The sequence below is a fragment of the Porites lutea genome, chromosome 7, assembly GCF_958299795.1.
Source record: "Porites lutea chromosome 7, jaPorLute2.1, whole genome shotgun sequence".
Classification (NCBI taxonomy): domain Eukaryota; kingdom Metazoa; phylum Cnidaria; class Anthozoa; order Scleractinia; family Poritidae; genus Porites; species Porites lutea.
The window spans coordinates 19327275-19354640 of record NC_133207.1 but is presented as its reverse complement, the minus strand read 5'-3'; the positions used below and the strand labels follow the sequence as shown (position 1 = coordinate 19354640).

Below are 27366 nucleotides of genomic sequence, written 5' to 3'. Positions count from 1 at the left end.
GTCATTGCAAAGTTTAGTTCGATGTCGCAACTCAAACTTTTGAAATAACTCAAAACTACGACTGTAAAATATTGATTAATGGCATGGTTAGTCTCAGGCTTTTGTTTGCCTAGACTCAACTAATGCAATGAACTGAGACAAATAAGAAACAAAGGGAAATGACACAAATTTTGACAGACTTGACTACTCAATGTACTTTTCAAAGTTATACCCTTTTGTTCTTTTGTCTAGACTGCTAAACGTGTTAGGTGGAACATGTTTTCTTGTATACAATTTGTTAATTCCAATTTCTCACGCGTGTTATAATTTAAGGCGGTAAAACAGATCCCCAGCCCGTGTGCTTGTTCATTTTTCTACGGCTTATCGAGACAGAAGAGTTCAAATTTTGTCAAACTTCAAGCCGATTCCGAGAGAGCTTTTAACGGAAAATTAACCCGGGACGGCGATGGCATTTCAGAAAATCCTGGCTTTTATTGGCATAATTTTACTTGTAAGAGTTTTTCTCGGATAACACATAACTATACACGACTCGTAATTTATATCTTCTACAAAAACAGTATGTACTAACAAAAAAACAACGATCAAAAGGCGGAATGTTGAAAATACTAAGCGACTGCATACGCACCTCATTCAATGTAGTCAGATACAGAACATGACTCAATAAGACTCGATCTTGTGGACGACACACAAAAGCAATGTGCTTCAGAAGATTTGGAAACCAGAATATTAAGCACATAAATAGAGCTGGTGGTTCCAGTAACAAAGTGTTCCTCTTTTTTTAGGGAGTAGCAATAGCTGACGATGACAGACCGATCAAACGCGATATAAACGTTTATCGTTCGCACGTCAAGATAAATGCGTACAATTCACATGGATATAAGGTACGTATGTTTTAGTGTTATTTATATTTATAACTGTAAATCTAGAGAAGAAAACAGCTAAAATGCGACTCAGTTTTACCGATCACAAGACATATTATCTGTTTTAGAAATTTTCCGCAGAGCAAGGCTCAGTTTCTTTAACTATATCTTGTTAAGAAGGTCGGTCTTATGTTTTTTGCTCTGTCTCTCTCTTCTGGGTTAAGGTCGTCCCCCGCAACGAAACCGAAAAGAAGCCAACTTCATTCCGTCCAACCTCCTGCGTTGATTATCTGCGCCGTGGGACCTCCAAAAGTGGCATCTACAAACTTTACGACCAGCGTGGAAAGAGTTTCGCAGCTTACTGTTACATGAAGTCCGAGTTAGACACTGCATGGACTATGGTGATGTCATGGGCCCTCGTAAATCGAAAGCTCTCAGCATTTCTGAAAATCCCGTTCAAGTACAACTCCCCACAAAACGAGGACGACCTAAACTGGGATCTTTACCGCTTAAGTCTGGCGCGAATGAGGTTCTTGCAGGGCCAGTCCACCCACTGGCGAGCTACATGCAGCTACCCGATCAATGGCATCGATTTTAGAGACTACCTTCGTGGAAACTTCAAGGATTTTAACATCATTGATTATGTTGGTGGTGGCACATGTAAGAAAGTGGAATACATCAATATCCGGGGACACGTGGCCACGGATCTGACGGTACCTTTCTGGCAAAAGCTCAATACATGGACCCTACATACTGATAGCACATATACTCACTGTCAATTTAAGGTGGCGAAGTCGGGAGCAGTTAGAGAGGAAGACAACTTTAGCTGGTACGCCTCCGGCATGAGTACAAAGTTTCGCTGCACACAGGGAACCCAATCTACCACCCAGTGGTGGTTTGGAGGACATATCTAATCTGTTCGTCGAAACGGATTAAAAGGATTAAACGGTGATTAGTAAACGATTAAAATAAAAGATCTGTAGTGTTTCTCAAAGCGCAAATAAAAATGTCACCGTAACTATTTTAAGTGTATGAAATTTGGTGTGTTGAGTGGTGTAAATCGCGCAAGGCAGAAAGTCATTGAAGTTAAAGTCAGGAAACGACTTTGCACTGACGGAAAAGAAGATCTAAAAGCGTATTTTGTTTTCATTTTCTCCCCAAAGCAATACTCATTATACACGTCAGAGAAAAGAAAAAAATAGTTTGGTGCTGCAAAACTTGGTAGGCATAGTCAAGTTTCTGAACCAACTAACTTCAATATAGTTGGTTTTGCCGTCGAGATTCCGTTGTCAAGAATAATTAACTAAACTAGACTAAAGCAACTTTCTTCAGGAAACCAGTTTTTGTTGAAATTTTTATCCACGTCTCTGGCGCTTTCATGCGTCGCGCACTCGTATAGAGTCCCAAGTGTCTAACAAGCTACATGTAAGACTACGTAATGCTTTACTCCCGACTTCAGATAGTTGTGACGTCACCGTAAGCGAAGTCGCCATATATATTTTTAAATTCGTATTTTTTGAGTTTTCTTGAATGCTGTTGTAATCATATCAGCAATAGTAAAGCTTGCAAATTTTTGTTTTGGCTGTAATTTTCTGTTTTTTTTAATAGATCTAAAAAGATGGGGTCCATGAAAAAACTAGACTACAAGCGGCCCTTTCTTTTTTAAAACGCACGCGAGAAAGTTCCTAGGCATCCTAGCCTGCTCACAGACCATCTGTTTTTTCTTTAGACATCGGTGCACCGAATCTCATTTCTCACTCCTGGATTTGTACCTCCGTCTCAGTGGGTTCCAGGCCTTGCTCCAACTTATTCATTTCCTCTACAGTGGGGTCCGAATACCCTTGATACTGCGCTCAAGTCTGGCACTGAACCTATCCGATGTGGCGCTTTATTACTTTTCGACATCGGTGAGGCGCAGTTTCCGTTTATGTGATTGCTGGAGACGCCAGTTAAAGCCCGAGAACATTCGATAGCAACAAAGTAATCGGCTCCTGTTCTGTTACGTACTGGATACATGGGCTCCTGATACATATTTGAATTGGGAAAAAACGTCAGAGAAAGAATTTTAGAGCATGTTGGCTTTAATTTTAGTATTGTCATGATCCGTTTTAAGTAAATGGCCTGTATAACAAGTCTGGGGAAATCCTCTCTGTGTTAATTAGAGCGAAAAGATTATTCTGCGCTCCAGTTTATAAAATGTCTTCTACAATCCCAAAGAAGAACTTTACAGACAGAGAAAAAAAATCGATTTTAATCCTGATTATCAAGGATTTGAAGCCCGGATGTTGTCTTCAAATCTGTACATGAGGCAAAACAAACAATCGATATGATTGCAAGCTACTGCAAGACTCTTGACAGCGAAGTTCAAAAGATTAGGAATTAGGTATTAAAAATCAAAATGTAACCTTGTTTCTTTCGCTCGCAACTTAAACTATTGGATGAAATCCGACACTGAAATATTTAAAAATAGCAGAACTTTATCAAACGATACTGACAAACTACTCAAACAACGAACAGAGGGAAATGACACAAATTTTTACATGCAGGATTATCCACAAACTGCATGCTACTATTAAGTCAGTCTGTAATCATTGTTGTTTCACTTATACAACTCAAAAGATTAAAAAAGCAACCTACTGTAAGAATAATCAGGCATAGTTAGCAAACACCATGTCTACAGTCTACAGTTAACACCTGAATGAAAATGTCAGAAATTTTGACAAACTTGACAACTGAAAGTACTTTCAGTCAAAATTATACCCTTTTTTGTCTCCATTAAACGTGTTATGTAAAACGAGTTTTCTTGTTTAAGATTTATTCACTCAATTTCCTTTCGCGAATTTAGCGATTACATATCGGTTATTACTTATCAAGACAGAGGCTTCAAATTTTTTCAAACTTGGACAGCGCTTTTAACATGGGGACCGACGAAGATGGCATTGCAGAAAATCCTGGCTTTTATTGGCATCATTTTACTTGTTAGATATTTCTCTCACAGCGCATAACTATTCACGACTTGTGATTATCTTCCAATGAACCCTATTTTTGAAAAAAAGAAGAAAAAGAAATGTTTTTAAAAAAGCAGAATTTTGAAAAGTTATAATCCGGAGTGATTTTATACACTTTATTGAATGTTATTATCCAAGTGATCATGATTTGTTTGACAGAACTTTGCATTGCCGTTGGTGACGCTGACGGAAATAGCAAACAAGGTCCAAATGTTGTTACTGCAGGATGCAAGATGATTATTTTTTAATCCATTGGGCTGTACCGTTTTAAAAAACCCGGCTAGATATATATGTATATATACATATTACTGTGGCTAGATTACGGCCACTTTTTCACACTCACATCAAGGCAGAACAATTAAGACATAATATCCTACTCAGCCTCATTCATTAATTGCTAAATTATCTACCTTTCTATCTCTTTGGTACCGGCAATTTATGAGCCTTTCTAGCTAAATCTTTCACATTTTTCGTCTGTCCCTGCCATGCCCATGAGGTCTTTCAACAACTTCTGCCAAAGAAAAGGGCCTTCAGGCCTCTACACTCGCGAATACGAATCACAAATATGACTCAGTCCTAATCAAAGAAGAAGCCCTACAGCGGAGTGCCCTTTGTTCGGTTCGATCGACTTCCCTCACTTGCATGTTATGGGAATATGCTTTCATGTTTTAGATTTATTCACGCCACTCATTTTCAGGTAGCTGAATTATTTTTAAAACACATTCTGGTTGCTTGTTCAGGGGCACCCAACGTCAATTTTTCGGAAAATATCTGTTCGGAAGACGATTTGAGATCTAGAATTTTCGGAACATTTGTTGTAAAATTTCTTGCTTGCCCGCCTCTCCTAGGATTTTCGAACATCTAAAAAATGGTATAATTGCCATTTTTAACGGATTTTTACCCTAAAAAGGTCTCCTAGAATTTTCGGGAGCCTTTACTCTGGCTGAAATTTTCGAAAAGGTCAGTTTTGATCCCTGTAATTTTCGGATCACTAGACTTTCAGCTAGGAATCCGAACGGATGAAAAAATTTTAGGGGATGAAAATATGCCTATATCTACCGTTTAAATACTAAAATAAGTTTAACAATGGTATGTTTAATTGGTTTTGAACTATATTCTCGTTGGGTGCCCCTGCTTGTTTAGCAGACTTTCGGTTTAAAGCGGATTCCAGAGAAGTATACCCCGATGTCATTTAAGAGCATCTTGATATTCTTGCCATTCATTTCAATGCTTGGAGTAAGTGATCAAAGACATCAAAGTGGCATCCGTCTGAATATCTCTGAATATCTTAGTTTTATCATTTTAATTGCGTCTAAAGTTTATTTGCCCCCAGCATCGATTTTTCAATAGCTGATAGAGAACTCTTTTATTCTGTTCAATCTACCGTAACTTACTTGTTATGGGAAAGATGTTTTCATGTTTTTATTTATTCACGCTTCATATCTACACGTATGTAGCTGAAGTACTTGTAAGACACATTTCGTTTGCTTGATCACCCGGCTTACGTTCAGTACACTATCGGCTAGCGAAAAATCAGTTTCTGAGTTCAGTTCAGAGCAGGATCGGAATTCTGTCCACACCGGTTAAAGCGGGTTTCAGGAAGGAAAGCAGCGATGGCATTTAAGATTATCGTTGCTTTCAGTATTGGCATCTATTTACTTGCGGAAGTAAGTGATCAAAGTGCACTCCCCACGAAACATTTTTACGGCGTTAAGTTACGCGACAGCTATAAAGAATGTCGGCCCAGTTACATGATGAGCTAGCTATATATGATTTTGAATGGAGAACGCCGTTTATTTTTGCGCGCACTCTGACTTTAAATTTTGGCAAATTATTAGGTCCGCGATAAAGTAACGTGTAGTGATTTAATTTCAGACAGGTGAACACTAGAACTAAAACTGAGAAAGATGTAATATTTATACGTTATTGAGCTGTAGTGCACTTTTAAAATTATTTTTATTTCGGCGATACTGAATTAATCATGTATTATGACACTCTGTTTAGTCTTTTAGACACTCCTTTATTTGCGTTGACTAACAAACGGTTTTTCTATTTTTTTAGACGCCTGTAGCTTTGAGTTTGCATACTGGACTACAGAAAGATGGCAAAAAAGAAGTCAATATACATATTACAATGGGCTGCAAGGTGAATTTTTTATTGCGTTTTGTTCTCTTTCAATCATTCCTGCTTGAGCGCTATACCAAGTAGTAATTTTCAGCAGAGATGGCCTAAATTTCTTTGCCTTGTTTGTCTTCTAGGAAGGTGAAGTTGAGCAAGCTAATTTTCGGCCTGCTGCCTGCATTGATTATCTGCGGCGAGGAAGTTCCAAGGATGGTATCTACACACTTTACGATAAGACTGGAAAGAGTTACCCAGCTTACTGTGACCTGAAGTCCGAGCCAGGCACTGCATGGACTCTGGTGATATCATGGAGTACCTCTCACCGAAGGCTCCCAGCATTTTTCACCATTCCCTTCAAGTATAACTCCCCAGTGAACGAGAACGCCCACAACTGGAATATTTACCGCTTAAGTCTGGCGCGAATGAGATCCCTGCAGGCTCACTCCACCCACTGGCGAGCAACATGCAGCTACCCGACTCACGGCATCGATTTTAGAGACTACCTCCGCGGAAACTTCCAGGACTTCAACATCTTTGATTATGTTGGAGGAGGCACGTGCAAGAAAGTGGATTTCATCAACATCCGCGGACACGTGGGGACGCATTTGACGGCACCTTTCTGGCAGACTCTAAATAGATGGACTCTGCATATTGACAGCTCTCACACTCACTGTCAATTTAAGGCGGCAAGGTCTGGCGCAGTCTCAAGTGAAGACAACTTTGGCTGGTACGGGGACGGCATCAGCACCAAATTCCGCTGCACACAGGGAGGCCAATCCACTACCCAGTGGTGGTTCGGAGCTCATCTTTGATCTGCTCGCAGACGCAAAGCCTGCATTCCTGACTATAGCCTTTATGAGAGATCATTATAAGCATTAGAGTAACTTGAATACCGTTCAATTTGTAACAGAAGAGAGGCTGTTTCGTAGATTGAAAAAACAAAAAGTAGTGTAATAATGCAGGCAGCTTAAAAATAAAAGATTGATTATCACCCATCGTTTGTGAATTTACTGGTGCATTATATTTAAAACTATCCAAAACGTAATACGTTAACGTAAGTAATAGCTCACAGACTGTCCCTCACTGAAATAAATTTCAAGTTCGATTCCTACAATCCTCTCTTACTAACAGTTAGATCTCCAAAAGTTGTTGATGAAACAATGCAACAAACATAATCCTTACGCTGTAGGATTGACGGTAGAAACAGTTTGAAGCAGAAGAATACTGACTCCTTCATCCATATAACTTTTTAGGAGCCCGAAAGTACACGCTTTCATCTAAATAAACAGCGATCAACAATAACAGGGGCGCACTCAGGGAAGAGCTCTAGGGGTTCTGGAGTCCTCAGTGGGTGCTCCCCCTCACCCCCTCGGCAACCACAGCCCCTATTTTCTCTTTGTAACAAAACGGCATGCGTATGGCACTACTAGTAGTTTTTGAAGGGTGAGGACCAAACAAGGGTCCAATTTTTGTATAGAAATTGTACAGTAGAAAGGAAAATGAACAATAAATTTAACAAGGCCCGGTTTCTATAGACAGAAATAGGCAAAACTGAGGTTTGGCCATGCATAGGGGTACACTCAATCTTTCTGTAGCCGCATTTGCAATTTGTAGGTTAAACCGAACGAAAGTCGAACAGATTTCATTGCACAAAACAGAGGGCTCCATTTTTCAATCTCGAGATACGAAAAAAAAAAACTTAGTTTAAGAGGCAGCCCAGAGTAAATGGTAAATGCAAAATGCTTGAAAATCATATTTTACGACAACATACCGCAGGTAAGGGATACCATTTATTTGGGATTAATTTATTAAAAGTTGACATGCAAAGCGCGAGCGCTTCGTTAGCGAACTGGTGGGAGAGAGTCAAGGAAATTAAGTAGGAAAGTAAATTGGGTGATGTTTCGTTTATACTTGATAGACGCTCATTCTCTCTTGGTTTTATCAAGTTAAAATGCCGTTGTTTGAGAAGACTGAAATTTATTCATGCCCTTGTTTACATTTTGGTCCATCGTTTATATGTTTAATGTTTGTGGCAGCTTTTGACTGGGACCAGTTGGTGAAAAATCCGACAACACGGGCGGAAAGATAAAGCTCCGCAAAATTGCGGAAGTTCACAGATGTTTGTGTGGTGGGGGCAGGGCACGTAGAATTGAAAGAACTTTGTGACATGATGAAACTACTGGGCAGTCCATTTAAGGTATTCGTTGAGCCAGGTACCTTACAGTTTGAAAGTCCTGACTCTTTCCAAGGTCTGTCCCTTAACGGTTAGTGATGGGACAACGTTTATACTAAGATAGTGAGTTATTGACATTTGTTACAGCTATGAACCCGCAAGTTTCTCTGCACACAGGGTACCCAATCCACCACCCAGTGGTGGTTTGGAGCACATATCTAAAATTTTCGGAGATGCAACAGCTTTACATCTGCTGGCTCCAAAATGGAAATTTACCCCCTTAAACTTGATTTGTAACAAGCACTGATAAAAGATGATTACAACGGAAGAATCCAGTAGTGACTCACAAGAATGAAATCAGCAAAAAAATGCCGCAATAGAAGAGCGGCAGTGAAAGCTTGTTTGGAAATAAGAAGTTTTATCGCAAAAATGAAGCAGATGATTTTAAAATGGGCAGCGTTTTGGTAAAGAACATCAAAACACAGAATAAAACACATCTTTTGCGTTAATTCTCGCTCGGTGATCAATTCCCCTGTGGATATCAGTAAAAAGATCAGGACACACGGCAATGAACAAATTCTGTCTATCAGGAAGTACCCGCTGCATGCATATTTATGCCGCCAAGCAGTTCATTGACCATGCAAGAGGGGATGGTAGTGAGGGTAGAATTTCTTGTTTTAGAAGGAAATGGACATTGAAGGGGCAGCCAGCCATTGACTGCCGCTTAAAAGAAAAAAAGACAATGAAAACCAAGTGAAGAGACCCATGTCGGCGTTATCTAGATTAACATGTCTACTGACCAGGTCCTGATAAAACTTATCCATACAGTTGGACTCGATCAATAGGCAAGAACTTTATTTTTATTTTTGCTGCTGCATATGGATAAATGGCAGTTTGCAATAATCTAGACTGTTCACAGCCCCCTTTTTTTTTCGTAAGATCGCCAGGATCGAGCGCTTGCCGGTACGGACGGCCGTCTTGGTTTCATATGTACCTATCGGGCGGGCGTCGGGGTTTAAAGCTGTATACGGGGAGGGATTAACTTCATCAACAGGCCTGCCATCCCATTCCAAACCAGTCAGTGCTCTCGAAGCGACTGTAACAAAAGGACTCTGAATTTCTCAAGTCCTCGTTGGTGTCGACTAACTGCTCACCCACACTACACCTAATTCTTGAGACAACGCGCTTCCGAATACTTCAAACAGTGTACTTCGAAACATTGTCGGGACTACACTAAAAGTTGAGGGGAATAGCTAGAAAGCCGAGAAGAAAGACGATGTTTACACTGACTATTGGTAAACTAGTACAGAAAATTTCTGATATGGGCAATAAGAGCTTGCTTTAGCGAATAGCGTCACGGAAGCCGATGCTCACCCCATCACATTGGACGAGCTGATACGAAATTGACTTATACATAATTCTCTTGAAATGTTTTGTGGTTTGGTCGAGTAATTATGTTTACTTAGCCAGCATATAGGAAAGCGAGCAGTGTTGTCAGAGTTGACTTGTTGTAGACACTTGGCTGGTGCTATTTTAAATAGCCCACGGTACAGCTGGCCCAAGTATCGCATATAGTGTGGATATAGTCCGTCTGGCTATAAACAAGGTTTAAAGCCTGGTTTAAGGTGACTCGACCCAGTTTTTTTGGGGGGGTACCATCCTACTTTGAAGCTCTCTGGTATCCCCACCTTTACTTTTATCGTAAGTCTAACACATAGAATGGATAACATATAGATCAATCTACAATATAACATAAAATTTTTGGCGATCGGAGTAAATGTCACGTGGTTATAATGCCACGCCCCTTTGAGGTCTGAGTCGAAAATCTGCTGTTGCCGGCATTTTTTCGTGAAAATCTCTCGGCTACACATAGTGCGCGTTAGTGCCTTGCGCTGAACAGAGTTTCACCAAAATCGCAAAGACCCAATTCGAGAAATTCAGCGGTTTCCAAATTTAGGTCATAATTTATGCGAAAATGATAAGCAAACTTTACACGGATTATATCTAATAAACTATGAGATTCATCTCTTTATTTTGGGCATCGTTATAACAGATGGGTCCTTGCAAGTCAGCAAAACGCTTTAGGGCCTTGTAAATGCGCGCGATTTCGAGCAAAGCAAACATATAGAAATTATAGTTTTCGCTATTTGTTGACGTTTGTCAGCGTTCAAGAGTCCTTCTCACGAAAAAAGCATTTTCTTAAAAAATCGTAGTTTTTTTTCCTTCAATTTTTTTCAGGGCCACAATTGATTAACTAACTACCCGGACTCTGAATTTCATGGCCATTGAAAAACTGTGACATTATCTTCAATAAGCCCAAACTTGAGTAAACATTGAAGATTTTTAGCGTTTTGGCTGAGTTTGTGCTTTGGGAGTTGTCCATTGTTTCCAGTCTGTCATTATACAGCATTCTTGTTCAGCGCGCGTGCAAAGACCGCGCTTGGCTGACTTCCGAATGCTCACCGAGATATAATAATTTTGGTACAGTGAGACAGGCCATCGCGTGATACATAGAGGTTTAAGTCACAATTTTTAATCAATTCTCGTGCTTCTTGTGCCTTTGCAAAAAAATCAAGAAGTGCTACACACTAAATCTACTTACTATTAAAAAAATATCATTTTTTCATAGGTTTAATGCAAGCCAATAATTAAACCAAGTCGTGACGGGAATATCTCGGTGAGCATTCGGAAGTCAGCCAAGCGTGGTCATTGCACGCGTGCTGAACAAGAATGCTGTATAATGACAGACTAGAAACAATAGACAACTCCCAAAGCACAAACTCAGCCAAAACGCTAAAAATCTTCAATGTTTACTCAAGTTTGGGCTTATTGAAGATAATGTCACAGTTTTTCAATGACCATGAAATTCAGAGTCCGGGTAGTTAGTTAATCAATTGTGGCCCTGAAAAAATTTGAAGGAAAAAAAACTACGAATTTTTAAGAAAATGCTTTTTTCTTGAGAAGGACTCTTAAACGCTGACAAACGTCAACAAATAGCGAAAACTATAATTTCTATATGTTTGCTTTGCTCGAAATCGCGCGCATTTACAAGGCCCTAAAGCGTTTTGCTGACTTGCAAGGACCCATCTGTTATAACGATGCCCAAAATAAAGAGATGAATCTCATAGTTTATTAGATATAATCCGTGTAAAGTTTGCTTATCATTTTCGCATAAATTATGACCTAAATTTGGAAACCGCTGAATTTCTCGAATTGGGTCTTTGCGATTTTGGTGAAACTCTGTTCAGCGCAAGGCACTAACGCGCACTATGTGTAGCCGAGAGATTTTCACGAAAAAATGCCGGCAACAGCAGATTTTCGACTCAGACCTCAAAGGGGCGTGGCATTATAACCACGTGACATTTACTCCGATCGCCAAAAATTTTATGTTATATTGTAGATTGATCTATATGTTATCCATTCTATGTGTTAGACTTACGATAAAAGTAAAGGTGGGGATACCAGAGAGCTTCAAAGTAGGATGGTACCCCCCCAAAAAAAAACTGGGTCGAGTCACCTTAAAGTGTCTACGCGCAGGCTAGTGCTATTTGGCCAAGTTAATAAATATTAAAGAACCGAATATTACTAAAATGGTATTTTAGACCACTGAAGAAATGCAGTATCAATGGGGGTTTAAACACTGCTTGATCATCTTTCAGCAACGCAAACTAATTTTCTTTTCGCATATTAATGAAAGCTTGAGAACTACTTGATTACCTTTAGCAACGCAAAATTTACTTTTCAATATTAATGAAAGATGAGAACTGCTAATCACCTTTCAGCAACGCACATTTTCTCCCGGTTGGGGCATATCATTTATTGCCATCGTTATCACTTTTCAAATAATAATACTATTTTCGTGGTAAAAAGTTACAGAAAAAGTCACTCGATAACAGTAGTGAATTAGTCTAACAGGGTGAAGGGGTGAAGATATAATTTGCAGGTAATTTTTTATTTCAGTTATTTTTTGCTTTTCCTTTGATACCTAAAAAATTAACTGCAACATGTAAAAGTTAAAAAAGGAAAAGGTTGAAAAATCAACATTACTATTAGCTCTTATTTAAAAGTAGCAACAGACTAAAGCAGTATCAAAACAACTCTAATGTTACAAATCAAGAAGTAAAGGATATTTGAAATTACTGCTGAATAATGTACGTAAGTAATGAGGTAATAGATAGTCGGAAGATTTTTAGAGTGTCTCTTACAATCAACAACTACCACACGATGATTTTGCTTTGATATATTTTGACGTTGTTGATCAACAACAAATACATAAATTTTTTCTTACAAAGCCATTTGCCCCACAATTAATTTAACTGTATCCAATAGAAGAGGAATTTGACTAGCGTCAATACACCTTCAAAAATAAATGCCAAATTTAAAGATATTATTTTGGCAGGAGCCGATCCTGTTTTGGCGGGTATTTTATATAATAATAATAATAACAATAATAATAATAATAATAATAATAATAATAGTAGGGTGCTAGAGAACGTTGGCAGGATGAACGGCCAAGGGCAGCCAACGGATCTGTTCCTCACAATATCTGTTCTACAGAGAAAATTTTGCTGGCTGGAAACTGAGGTTTCGGCTGTTCTCCTGGGAAGTAAAGTCTTAAATCTACGGTCGAGAATTTATCAAATGTATCAAAAATTCTTGCTGGAGGTATTTTATCGCCCTAATTTGCTAGAAATTTTCTTTGTGCGCGAATTGTGCGCGCAGAATCGCGCGCTGATGATTTACTTACCGCTGATCAAAAAATCTGCACGTGGGCACCGTTGATCAGGCTACGCTCTGCCACTGGATAACTGGCATCACTCGAAATTTGGCGGTCTTTCCACGCGGTACGGTTCAATGGCGGTTAGGACGATTCATGAGATTCATGTTTATGCAAAAGGTAAGGTTTCTTTGACTGTACTGAATATATTGTCTACTATTATGCATGCATGTTATTTTTAATTCCCTTGTCTTACTTATCTGCATGTCACTAAATGCCATTAAAATCTCTTCTCGGTTTTTTGGCGCGCAGCCGTTAGCTTTTCAAATTCTTAGTCTTATTATTAGTCAAGGGTTGGCTTAGTTTCAGTGTGTATTGGTAGTCAAAACCTATTAAACCGCCTGATGTATTATATTCAAGTTGGACTGAATAGGATTCACAAAAGGTGCATCTAGGGAAGGCTTAGTGACGTTCCTTTTTCATTACCATTGTAGTTGTTGTTATTCTTGGTTGACAAGTGAGAGATAAGGCTGTGTGCTATTTATTTTTACCGTATATACTCGAATCAGCGCCGCAATTTCCAAGCAACCCTGCCGCGCTTATTTGAATACTGATATTTTTTTTTCTGCTGGCTGGTAAACATGGAAAAGGCCGCTCTGCTGGCTGGGAGAATGGCCATCTAACCTGCTGGGAGTGAGGAACAGATAAATTCTTTCCAGTAACGCAGAAAAGCGCTTGAAAATGCCTTAAAAGCGTCTAAATTTTCGTTTTCTATGGTTAACGGCTCATTTTCAGAAAAATATTCGTTGGGTGCCCCTGAACGGCTGGCCCTAGCGTACGCGGCGAAAGAGTATTTACGCAGGATATCTGTTATATGGTCCAGCCCCCTGTCTGATTGTAACCGTGTACAGGCAACTAATCAGTATGCACTCCCGGTCCTGCGGTACTTAATTTGGACACAGCATTGGCCGCTATCAGAGTTAAGAGATGTGGACAGAGCAGCTCGGAAGATCATCTTTGAGAACGGTGGCAATCACCCAGCTAGCCTAACTTCTTTATTATATCTACCGAGGGAGAAAGGGGGTAGAGGCCTGCGATCAGTGGAACACGAGTACAAGATCACTAAAATCAAATCGTTACTAAAATTGTATCAGAATCCGGACCAGATCGTGGAAGCAGTTAGAGAATTTGAAGAACACGCCATGGCATCAGGCCACCAGTCGCTTGTAAAGGAAGCAGTTAAGTACGCTGAAGAACTCAACATCACACGTCAGCTTGACTCCCTAAATCCCGTGTGTGTTACAACAGAAGGAAAGGTGGTGACTGCAGCAAGAGCTGGGAATCTGTTAAAGCAATCTCAAGAGAAGCAGTTCTTGGAGATCGCTAAAGACAAAAAGTGGCAAGGAAAGTTATTCCGTATCAGATGGGAAGATGAGCGCCTAAGCATGACCAGCTGCTTTGCATGGTTAAACGGTTGGGCTTCATGCCCTACATATACCATCGCGGGCATGTATGAACTGTATGAGCAGTTGTTGTTGTTGCTGTTTTTTTTTTTTAAAATAACATTTATTGGTTACAACACTTCTGATGACAATACTTACATTTACATGGGGGAAAAAAAAAACAACGTACAAGAGATAAGGGAAAAATACAATGTTACAGCATTTACAACTAATTAAGCCTAAAAAAGTTTACAAAATTGACTACTAATGAGCAGTTGTTACCTACGAAGCTCTACACAAAGGAGAAGACGCAAACCTCCACCGACGGCGAAATCCTATGTAGGTTATGTGGGAAGGTAGCAGAAAGCGTTGCACATGTATTGGCTGGATGTTCCTCCCTGGCACAAACCAAGTACCTATACAGGCATAATGCAGCTTTGAAGATTCTGTTTTTTGAGCTCCTGCGAGAGCATGGGTTAATAGAAGAGGTTCCACCATGGTACTCACCGGTGATGCCAAAACCAGCCTACCAGAACACCACGAGTGAGGCGTTTTGGGATATTCCCATCTATGCAGAGCACAACGACGTTAGAGCAAATCGGATCGACACGCGACTTGTCAACCACGAGAGGAAAGAAGTCTGCACAATTGAAATGAACTGCCCATGGATTGAGAGTAGAGCTAAGAAAGATGAGGAAAAGACACTCAAGTATGGGCTCATGATGTGGGAGCTGAAGCAGAGGTACATTGGTTACAGGGTTGAACAGTACAACGTAATAATTGACGTACTGGGTGCAAGTTACTCTAAACACCTGGAGAAGTTGGTGAAGAAGCTACTTGGAGCGAGAGCACGGGGCGTACTTGAGCGGATGTAGAAGTAGGTCATCTCAAACACTTTGAACATTGCCAGAACATTTAAGATAAATACTTAGTTAGGGCGCTAAGGACCCTAGTTTTTAGGTTTTTTTTTTCTCTAGAAAACCAGAAACACAAGTTTGCTGATGTTTTTACTAAGGTTTTTTTTTCGAGTATTAGAGTTTGATATTATTCTAAATAGGCTTTTACTAGAGATAACCATATTACGATGGCCTTGTTTAGGTATATAAGAGATAATGAGAGTATAAAAACTGAATAATTTTCTAAACAGGCTTCTAGTAGAGATAATTATATCATCATCTCTTTGCGTATAGGTTTTACAGAGTATAATAGTGAATGAATAAGTGAGTGAATAATAATAATAATAATAATAATAATAATAATAATAATAATAATAATAATAATAATAATAATAATAATTGCCTCCGCAGGGATTTCGCCCAGAAGGCGAAATCCCGAGGAGACACTCTAGTAACTCGCGCGTATATTAAGGAAAATACTTACAGTTGAAATATACAGTCATACAGTTAATATAAAAAAAACTCTCGATTTGCTTGAACAGGGGCCGTGAGGAATTGGTAGGTAATGATGACGTTTCTATTGTTTGCGCCCGCAAGTACGAAATGGTTAGGATGACTTAAAGACAGAACATCCCCAAGGGACAGCTTAGGTACCCTGAGTACCAGAGGTTTTTCTCGCGTGCGGTGGGAATTTTCGGTTTCGGCCAAAGGCCGACACAAACCGCGCTAGAAAAGTCTCTGGCACCCAGGGTACCGCTTAGGTAGATTTTGTGACATTTATTGTGCAGTCATACTTCGACACTCTTTTGCGCTACGTGTTATCAGTGACATTCTGTGGAGCAGTTGTTTCAGTGAAAGTTATGGACCAAAAATTTAACGACATTCGTTAAGCGCAGAAAAAGTTATAAGGTGCGTATAACTTTGTATATATAAGCACTTGGAGAGTTTGCCAGACACGAGTTCACAAATCTTTCATTGGAAACCTTGCCAGACTAGACTTCAAGCAGTCTCTCTTTTTTCTGTAGTCCGTCGAGCAAAGCGCGAGACACGCAAATGGCCACGTGCGTGACTGATGGCGCCCTCAGTTTGCGCGTCTCGCGGTTCGCCGCTCCAGCGCGCGTAAATTGCTCTCACTAAATCTGAAGAAAAAGAGAGACTGCTCGCATTCTTTTGCCAGACACTCTTTCTCTCTCTTTGACCGGAATAAGACTCAGCCCCAAACAAGCAAGACGAGTGAACAACGGCTACCTTTCACTAGCAGAACGATGGACTATTACAGAAATTCGCCGACAATCAAATTCTGTGCTGACTTATTCCCTGCTCACAGATGTCCTTCTGCTATAAAGTTTAAAATAAGACTGGAATGCGCGAGTGTGAATTGATCAAACGTCCTTTTCATTTCTAAGGCTTCCTTTCCGGCAAATAAAATGAACTGAATGTAAAAAGTGAAAGAGAAATAGCGAAAAATTCAACTTCTAATTAAATATTTTCTTATGTTTTAGAATAAACTATTCTCGAAACTGAGAATGTTTTGATCAAAGCTGTGTAAATCGACCTGAAACTGTGCATGGAACCTTACGTTTCCAGTATTTATCTCACCTATTGTATGGAATATGTGTGAAAATCTCCCTTATGAATCGGTATATTTCAAAGAGCTACAAAACGAGCAAGAATACTATTGACCGACAATATACAGACCGGGGGCAGCTGTAGTGTCAACTTTTACTAGTAATAACAACGATAATAATAATACAAGCTTATATAGCGCTGTGTCTAGGAATTCAACAGCGCTTTACAACATTTACAATAATTATTAAAATATTAAAACTATTATTTAAACCAATTAATTAAAAACTCTGAAAGCTATCAACTTGTCAACTTGCTACCAACTTTATTAACTTAAATCAAGGAAAATTTACATAATTGTTGACACAAGTTGTATTATTGAGTAATTATTGGGTAGTTATCTACCTTTTTTTCAGTTAATTTATAAACTGATACACAGTATCAAACGATCCGCAACTTTTTTAATCTTCAAGTTGCTTTGGCCAAAAGGTCTTTTAAAAACATTACCCGGCAGATAAAAGCAACTTGGCTCCTAAAGGAATAACCCATAACATCTCACGACTGTGAAGCGAGTAAAGCCCTCCGGCTTCCTCCGGCTACAATAGCAGCCCTAATCAAAGTTTAAATCAAAGTTGGTGTCAAAGCTGAAGAGCATGCGCGTTGACATTATGCAAATTACTTTTAACTGTCAAAATTCTATTGTTTTTAATGCGTGACTTCCTGTCACGTCCAAAGCTCCGAAATGTTTAATGAGACGTTTACAAATTTGGATAACTGATCTTTTGATAGAATTTACGGAACGTTTCCTTTCTGGTTATGCTAGAAAGAGTTCACTCAAATTCTTCGTCGAGAATAAAAGTGGTAAGACAATTTTACTTGTAGTTTTGAGGTAAAAACGCGTGCCATTCATAAAAATATAGCGCAAACAAAAATTCACCAACATATTGTCGTAGTCAACAAAATAAATCAGTCTTATTTAAGAAACGAACTACAAAACTTTAGACCAAAGGTAAAGACCAGGACTGTTTCAATTTACTAACAATAAGACTTGTCTCTCGCTACTGATCTTTGTAATTTAGATCGCATGCTGACAGGAGACGCCGTTTATTGATGCCTCCGTGTTGAAGCGAAACACACATTGATTGCGCAAATTCGTTCGATCGTGCCGAATCACTGCGACGTCGAGAAAAACAGAACCAAGTATCATTGGTATTCTGCTCCATTGTAAGCAGTCCGTGAATAACAAGGGAAAATAAACTCTGCTATTTTCCAAAATATGCTCAAACACAAACAGTTCATAAACATGACCACCACAGAATCTAACTCGTACTGGTCCGGAAGCGTCTCGAAAGCCGCTTCATGTCAACAAACTTTGAACACACACACGCAAAAAAACTGATTCAAGAGCCAGCAGCCTCTAAAATGACTCAACAGAAAGTTTCTGTGTAAGGAAGATTCCACTTAAGATTCCATCACTCATCGTGGAGTAGCCGTCGTTAATTGTCTGCTAATTCAACGGCCTCTGGTAAGACAATCGTAAGAGGACATTGTAAATCCACGTAAAAAAAATCCAAGGACGAACAATTTCAAAATAATGCAAAAATATTCTTCTGCAATCACCATAGAACGATTCTTAGTTCAAAACTTCGCTAACTGTCGAACGATGGCTGCAAGTTTGTTTTCACTGGCTAGCGCATGCGCCACGGGTGACATAGCCCCTTCAATCTTCCGTAGCCAACAAGTTATGGGGAAGGGTTTTCATGTTTTATATTTATTCACATCACTTTTGTTACAAGTTACATATTAGCAACAAATGTTTCAGTTGCTTTTCCAATTCATCATCGGCTAGTAAGCTATTGAGTTCGGTTAACATTTCTAACACCACACGTAAAAGCGGATTTCAGGCGGAGAAACGGCTATGGCATTTAAGAGCGTCTTGATTTTTAGCGTTGGTCTACATTTGCTTGGAGTAAGTACTCCCCGACAAAAAAAATTGTATAACTTGAGAATGGGGAAAAAAGGCGCCAGCCTTGTCAGGTCACTAAGAGTTGTAAAACATTTAGTTTTCGCGCGTGGTAGGAAAATCATCAAGTCTACGAGAATATCACATGTAACTGGCTATCCATCAGTCGTATCAGAAAAGGGTGGGCACAAGAAAAGAATGAAGTTAAAAGCGACATTCTCAAATAATATCATTTTTAAATGCGTGAGAATATTAATTTCTGCTTAAGTATCAGTAACCAAAATATAACAAAAAGTATATAAAACTCTTATATGTGCTTTGAACGACTGAAAGATTCTTGTTCTATTCTTTCAGACACTAGTAGCCGCCAGTGTTGATGCTGGACTGCAGAAAGGTGGTAAAAACGTTGTCAATATACATATTACAGTGAATTTTAAGGTATGTTAATGTCAATTCTTGTATCATCTTTTACATTAATTTTTATATATACACGCAAACAATGACGAGGTAATCAGTTTCCCCAAAAGGATTCCTAACAATGTTATCGCACCCCTGCCTCATTCTTCTTAAGTACATTTTTTTCTTTTAAGCTTTTTCTTTATGTATCTTTAATATTTACTTATTTTTTTAGGAAAGTAAGGAAAAGCCAGCTAAGTTCCGGCCCACCACTTGCGTTGATTATCTACGCCGAGGAAGCTCTAAAAATGGCATCTACAAGCTTTACGATTCCAATGGAAACAGTTACGCAGTTTACTGTGACCTTAAGTCTGAGCCAGGCACCGCATGGACTCTGGTGATGTCATGGAGCTCTCGAAATCAAGGTCTTTCAAAATTCCGCAGCACTCCCTTCAAGATAAACGCTCCAGTGAATGAGAACGCCCAAAACTGGAATCAGTACCGATTGAGTTTGGCGCGAATGAGATCAGTGCAGGCTCACTCCACCCACTGGCGAGCAACATGCAGCTATCCGACCCACGGCATCGATTTCAGAGACTACCTCCGGGGAAATTTCAAGGACTTCAACGTCGTCGATTATATTGGGGGAGGCCAATGCAAGAAAGTGGAATACATCAACATCCGGGGACACGTAGGAAAGAATCTGACAGTCCCTTTTTGGCAGTATCTTCATGAAGGCCTGCATATTAACAGTCCATCCACTCACTGTCAGTTTAAGGCGGCGAGCTCTGGCGCAGTGTCAAGTGAAGACAACTTTGGTTGGTATGGTAGCTACAACCCAAAGTTTCGCTGCACAAAGGATACCCAGTCCACTACCCAGTGGTGGTTTGGAGCTCATCTCTAATCCTTTTGGCAACAAAACAGCCTGCATTCCAGATACCCTAAAAGAGCTCACGATAAGAATTAAACTGATTAAAAAGTAATCCCTTTAGACAGAACAGAGCTGTTTTATAGATTGATAAAACTAGAAATAATGTAGTAAGCAATAATGTCATAAAATAAAAATTATGCAGGCAAATGAAAGATTGATTATGATTCGTTTGTGAATTCACTGGCCGAACCCTAAAACTAATTGTTCACAGACTGCTCCGCATTCAAATGAGTTAAAATTCAAGGTTCATAGAGTTCTCTCTAACATCTTCGGCTCCTGCTAACATTTTTCCCTCTTAGTACGTAAAACTAATTAAAATCGGTGGGGCCGGGCGATAGAATAATTCTTAGACAATCCAACCAACATGAATCTCATGCAACTGAACTGAACTCTCGTAAACCTAAGAACTGAAGATATCACGAATTTACAGAAATCACAATAAATATCTCAATAAATATCTCAATAAACCTGATGAAGACTGGTATTGGCCAGTCGAAATATCTCAACTAAACTCTATTTCACGTTGTTTGATCAGTCCCTGTAATAGTCTTCTTGACTGTAATGTTTTCAATATTTTTCATGGCCCAAACATGTCAATTGCAAGAACTATTTCCTCTGGTATAGGTGCACTTTGGCCGTATATCTGTGTAGATACAGCTATACTGCTGTATAGAGCTCTTATCGAACCAAATTTCGACTATGGCTGCCCTGTGTGGTACGGTCTGAACAACTAAAAATCGTGCCATGCAAGTATCATGCACAATTCACTTCAAGGTCTTCAAGGGTAGGAGGGATATATTGATCTTTTGAAAAAGGGTTTTGAAAGCAGCAAAGCTTGATTAATATACAGGGCTGGAAATATGTATTTGAACTGGGATGACAAAAAGTAAATTAAACACAAAGAATACACGGTTGTTTTAAAATAAATTTAATGTTTCGGAACTGCAGCACAACTTTTTTATCGACTTGTCACGCGCTTAAAACATGGTTTGAGTTATCAAGTGTAAAATTAGAAATGATCTGAAGGGAAACAGAAATAACCTCGAGTTAGCGGGTAGTTCGAGTTATCAAGGGTACTAATTACAGTAAATGCATGAAGGAAATCCAGGGGAGATCGATTTTGGTTCGAGTTAGCACGAGTTTCGAGTTGGTGAGAGTTCGAGGACCCTTCGAGTTATCGGGAGTCGCAGTCACTATTTATAGACCCGAAACTCAGACAAACAAACTGAAATTAACATTAGCGAATTCCCCTCTTTTGTTAGCCTCCCCGCAGACGTCCTTTGGGGTTCGTTTGTCACGTGAATGCGTGACAAACGAACCCCAAAGGACGTCTGCGGGGAGGCTGCACTTTTGTCTGACTTTTGTCATTTAAAAAAAATGTCATGTTTGTCTGTCTTTTGTCATTAAAATGAGAAAAATGGAAAAAACCCAGAGAAAAATTGCAAATTACTCACTCTGACGTCATTCGCGCGCTACGCTATTTCCGCTTCAGGGACTGGGAAGGACCGTAGACATTTTTCGAGGAACCTGGGAATGATAGTTCAAAATGGCGGTCATTTCAGTGAATGTCGATACGTATTAAGCAAGAAATGTACTCTGTAAAACATCTGAACTTACCGACGTCTAAACAGGTATGTAGCTGATGCATATATGACAAAAAGTGTTGCTTCAAAGTGGCAACTTGGCATTTTTAGGCGATTTAATCCTTTAGAAATAAAAATTTAATTTAAATTAATTTTATAAGCTCAAGTTATGCAATCTGTGTGTATACTGCTAACCCTTTGCTGAAAGTTTAGATTTTTAAATGCAGCGGAGCCCCGATAGAATACAGGGGTACTCTTGTATACCTTTAAGGAATTTTTAAGCTTAAGTTGTGAAGTAGGTTCAATTTTACATTTTTTTGCCTGTCTTAGAATAAGCCAGAGATGTATACAAAAGCAGTAGATAAAATGAAATTGTTACGATTATTGTAAAGTCGTTAAATTAAAATTGAAAAGATATTCCACAAATCCATCAAAAACTTCCAATGTAAAGAGTTACAACCTATTTTATGTTTGTCGTTCGGTGATTTTGTTACAATACTAATTGGGCCATTGCATTAAGATTGGCTAAAATAGGCCATTTGCACTAAGAGGTCATGTGACATCGTTTTTATAAAAATAAAAGTTATATGATTTTGCCTTTGAAAAACGATTACTGGGTCATATATTCAACAAAATAATAGTGATTTGGCTTTTCAAACCCGCGCCACTTTCTTAAAATGAGTAAGTTTGTAGCTGGTCACGTGACCAAAATGTGATTTTTAAAATTATGAATTACCTCTTTCTGAATGCAAATTTTGCACTTAAACTTCAAGGAACATTTTGAAAAGATGATGTGGTAACGTTTACAGCACATCTGAGCGTAACTATTAAATGTTTAACAAGATATAAGCATAAAGTAGTTTTGGCCGCCATGTTGGAGGGCAAGAGTATGCCCTCCAACATGGCGGCCAATACAAATCATACTACTGTAATGAAAAGTCAAAGTGCCATAAAATATCTCCCTTAAATGCGTTTCCTCTCAAATTTTGGGTGTAACATAACTTTTATAAAATTTGGGTTTTCTCCTGAAGAATATGGGTCTACCCCTGAAGAATTTTGTGAAAATTCAAGCTTTACCCCCTGAAGAATTCCATAGTTTTTTACTCTACCCCTAAAGAATTCTTCAATTTTCATAACTTACCCCTGGAGAATTCCATTCTTCAACCAGGGCAGGTGGGGATGTTATGAACAGTAATTCCTCGAGCCTGAGTGGCTCTGAGTCAATAGCCCATGTGGCCGAAGGGCGAATAGGCTACTGACTCAGAGGCCTAGTAGTAGCTCAATCAATCAGAATGCAGCACTGATAATAGACCACTAGTTGGATTTTACTAAAATGCAGTAGCCAATTAGTGAGTCCTTGGACTCATCTCCTGAAAAATCATCAGTCCCATTCCAGAATCAACGAGTCCCATTTCAGAACCCAATGAGTTCTTACTATATTAAAAGAGATCCATGAGTGTAAATTGCAGAGTGCAGGCTATTGTTTTCACCTTGCAAATGAGAACATGACAACAATAGTCCCATTGTTTTCTAACCCCAGAATCAATAGTCCGTAGTCAGCAGTCCACATTCTGCATTTTATACTGTCCCAATAAAAGATGCCAGAACTCTTATAAAACCAAACAATCACATTTAATCTGTAGTTTACTTTCAACAGCAAAGCACTCATCTCTGTAATACTTTAGAGTGCACTGAAATTACCGTCTTCCAGACAAAAAGTAGAAAAACGTTTTTTTACTGACAGCTTAAATTCAACCCACTTCTACATAAATAGTTATGAATTGAAGGTAAATGTCTGCCACTTCACACTTGACAGTTGACTTAAAAGATCTGGGCCCAGTTGTTTGAAGGCTGATTAGCCCTTAACCCAGGGTTAAATTTAACCCTGGCTTCTCTTTCTTGTGTTCCAAAGCATTTTCTCGAATAAATTTCCCTGTTATATTTAGAGCTTTCAATCATCAACTTGTAGACAAAAAGAATTAAAACTGAAATGCTTTTTAAGCTTTCAAATTTGAATTCAAATCTCGCACTAACCCTTGGTTATCTTAACCCATCTTTGAACAACTCAGCCCTGATGAATTATTTCAATCATGACTCATGCTTAAGCAGTGCTGCAAATAATTATTGTCTTACTTAAAAGGACATATGCCCTGTCAAACCTTCATTTTGATAGGACATATTAGCATACTGTATTTACTCAAATAAGCGCCATGGCGCTTTTAAAATTTTTTCACACCTTAAATGTGGTGCTTTTTCGAGGGTGGCTTTAAATGCGATATTGTTATTTCCTGTATCAAGGTAACAAAATTGTTGTCTTTTGATTTTGATCATAAATGCGACGCTTATTTGAAGGCGTCCCCAATTCAAATAACTGTTATGATTTCTCCTGGTTTGCCTTAAATCACTTGATAGTCCATGGCAAGAAAACCCAAGCAATAATTCTGGGTGATTGCCCTCTCAAGGACGTGTTCTTCACATTGGTGACTCTGCTATATTTTAAGAATAATCTTTACTTTGAATTTCACATGATTCCAGATGCAATTTTGCATAAATCGCAAACTTTGAAAAACAAAATAATAGTCTAAATAGACTGGTAGAATGCACTGTCTGGCAAATTCATACAATTTTGCCTGGATGTAATTTTTATTCAGGTGGAAGCTGGCATAATTCACAGAACTGAAATGTGGGTTTATCTTCAAATTTAATAATACATGTAGTGCAAACCTCATTTGTAATTAACCAAATCGAAACCAAAGCAGTGATATGTACATGTGTTTCATTGAAAATATTCCAAAAATCAGAAAAAAATGCTTCATGTCTTATGATGTTAAATTTGTCTTAGAGAGCATCGCTGTGGTATAGTGGTTTCTTATGGTTCACAGCCAATTTCAAACATCTACATCGCGGGGATCTACATGTATGGCATCAGCAGTCATCAAGTGTCCTAGTGTGAAGTTATTTTCTTTTATCTCTTTAAATTCATGGCAAAATTTACTTTTAAATATTGCCTTTCCTTCTGGTTGTTGATCAAAGCTGTGAAAAAATTCTTTGGAAAGTTTTCTTGTTCGTCTTTCAAAATAATCTCTCTTCATCTTTCCGATTTTTGAAACAAGCAGACATTTCGTTTTTAAATCACGTGCTTTCACTTGGATAAAATATATTTCCACATATGCAAAGTGCCAGCCCAGTAATGAAAGCTGCTTCGTTTCGGCAGATACTGAAGACATTTTCGAGTTTTCTCAAATTAGATAGTCTTTCACTGCAATGGAAATTTTTTCTTTTTATCATGCTGTTTTACCTTTGAAATATTTTCTAAATCAACTCAGAGATGTTAAGAGGTTTCTAGGACAAGAGCTAAGTCAATCAGTCAATTAAGTTCTTGGACATTATGTCTGAACATATAGCAATATTAGTCTGACATTTTCGAAAATTTCATCAGACAATGTCCGATGTCCGACAGAAATTTCCAGCATTATTAAGTGTTTCTGCTAGTATCATAAGCATTATAGAATCAGTTAGAAGTATGTTTTGCCCTTTTAATATTTCTTCATTTACAACAATTATCATACTGAGTGATTATTGCTGTCTGATATACCATACAAAGTGCATACACTTCTACAGGTGTATATGTTACAGGTCAAAATAATTATTGTATTCAGGACCTTTAACGTATGTACAAACAATCCTTCATAAAGTCACTCTGGCTAAACTATTCACCTGCATCCTGCCTGATATGAAAACCCCAAAAACCCAATTAAAAAAAATTGGGAACATTTTTCAAACAATGCAGTCACACAAACCTTTAAAAGTTAAAGGTAAAGAATAAAAAGTTGAAGGTTTAAAGGCTGAGATGAAGCATTAAAACTGGCTTGTGTGCATTCATACTAATAAGAAATTGTTTGCATTCTTTTTCCTTACGACTTCATGTAGTTCTGCTGAATGTAAATACATTTTCTGCAGCGATTGAATCCTTAGCGATTTTCAGTTTTGAGGACTGCTTCTTGCTGGTGACAAACATGCAAAGAACTTCTTTTCTGCCTTTCTATGCTGTTGGCATTCTGTTTATGCCCCGATCCAGATCATTTTTATAGCAATTCAAGGAGTTCACAAAGGGTTTTAATTTTCCCACACAAACATTGCATGCAATTTGCAAAGAGCCTGGACAATTCTCGATATTAAACCCAGCCACATAAGTCAGGTCTAGCCTATATGACACTAAATAATTCCTTCTTCAGCTTTAATGCATTTACAATGGAGTTTGTATTACTGTGTTCAACTTTCAAAGTGATTTCACCAACTCCACGCACATTGTTGCAATTTTCCTCATTTGGATGTGCTTCATTTGGGCTTTTTAGAGCCTTCGACCATATGTATTGACTTTGTTTGTAAAAAAAAAAAAAAAAAAAAATTGCAAGAAACACAAAAAGACACTTTGGGCTGAGTTTTTGCTGCAAACATTCTTGATTGGATGCCATTTGACAGCCAGACTTTCACAGGTGTTTAATTTTTGCAGAAATAAAAAATAGGTTGGATGCATCCTGAATCCTTGCAGACATTCCTCTCCTCCTTTCTCCCTTGTGCATGCTGGCCAGATTCTCCTTCCCCTTCCCTTTAGAAAACCTGCTATGCAGGCTAGGCATGAGAAAGAAAATACAACTTGAGCCTACAATAACTTACTCGTAAATCAATAGCTACTGCTAAAAAAAAAATATTGTAAACTGGTACGCAGGTAACATCCTATGTGACCTTGTTAGGTAGAGAACCCGAGCTTCAATATGGTCATGTGACATGGGTCAGTTGATGTCCCTATTTGAAAGCTGTCAATTGACTTTGATGTGGATTGTTATATATCACTTTAATAAACAATGACAGCATATTGCCATACTGTGGTCAACTTAAAAGAACTTTTACAAGTATAGGGTCTTGTTTTTCGACTCTACAACTAATAACAATGGCCACACTGTTACACTTGTATAAATGAAAGTTTTAATTTAGTTGACCTTTCGCTTCCTTTATATTTGCGCCGTAAATGGAGGTTGCAGATGTGATACAGTCATGTGAAACTGGTCAAGGGATACCCCGCTTTAACAGCTGTCAACTGACTATAATTTGTACCTGCGACATCAAGTTACTGTTAAACACAGCCCCCCCCCCCCCCCACTCCCTTCCCTAGCTTTTTTCCACAGGTTCCCACACTTAGGAAAGTATTTCATCTCGCATTTGTAACGCTGTTGTGTAGGCAGACAGACAGGCGTATGGTCACGTGACTACCAAAATTTGTTAAATGGATAGACAAATATATTTTGTTACCCATGGGGCTCCTCGTGCACTGCTTCACTGTTCAGATCTCCACTATAATCCAAACAAATCAGCCCCTTGTTTGCAAAGTTAAATTTGGCGATTCCGGAGTTCTAGATTTTGATCAGAAGACATTCAAGTCTCAACTTGAGCAAGTTAATCGCTTTAAAGGGTCTGGAATTAATGATCGTCTAGGATGATATTTCTGTCAGAAAGTAATTTTACAAGGCATGTTTCGAATTCTCTTCTTTCAAACAGAAACAGATGCCGGATACCTTCACTTGTGATCAGCAAGCCATTTAAGGATCAAGAAATACTTTTGTACATTAGTGTACGTGATGTCTGTGTCAAGGTTTTTGGCACCTCGCTATGGGAGGATTGCCTTGGTTTCCTTTAAACAAGGTGCCAGGAA

The 27366-nt window shown here is 38.7% G+C and overlaps 2 protein-coding genes across 2 annotated transcripts; both read left to right on the top strand.

Moving 5' to 3' along the window:
* Positions 1 to 307: 307 nt before the first annotated feature.
* LOC140943467 (uncharacterized) lies at positions 308 to 1881 on the top strand. The gene is made up of 3 exons (XM_073392560.1): positions 308 to 490; positions 783 to 881; positions 1085 to 1881. Exons 1-3 carry the CDS (start codon positions 446 to 448, stop codon positions 1772 to 1774), a joined length of 834 nt encoding a protein of 277 aa, XP_073248661.1. The 5' UTR covers positions 308 to 445; the 3' UTR covers positions 1775 to 1881.
* Positions 1882 to 5358: 3477 nt separating this feature from the next.
* On the top strand, positions 5359 to 6967 carry LOC140944198 (uncharacterized). The gene is made up of 3 exons (XM_073393330.1): positions 5359 to 5535; positions 5930 to 6013; positions 6127 to 6967. Exons 1-3 carry the CDS (start codon positions 5482 to 5484, stop codon positions 6799 to 6801), a joined length of 813 nt encoding a protein of 270 aa, XP_073249431.1. The 5' UTR covers positions 5359 to 5481; the 3' UTR covers positions 6802 to 6967.
* Positions 6968 to 27366: the final 20399 nt, after the last annotated feature.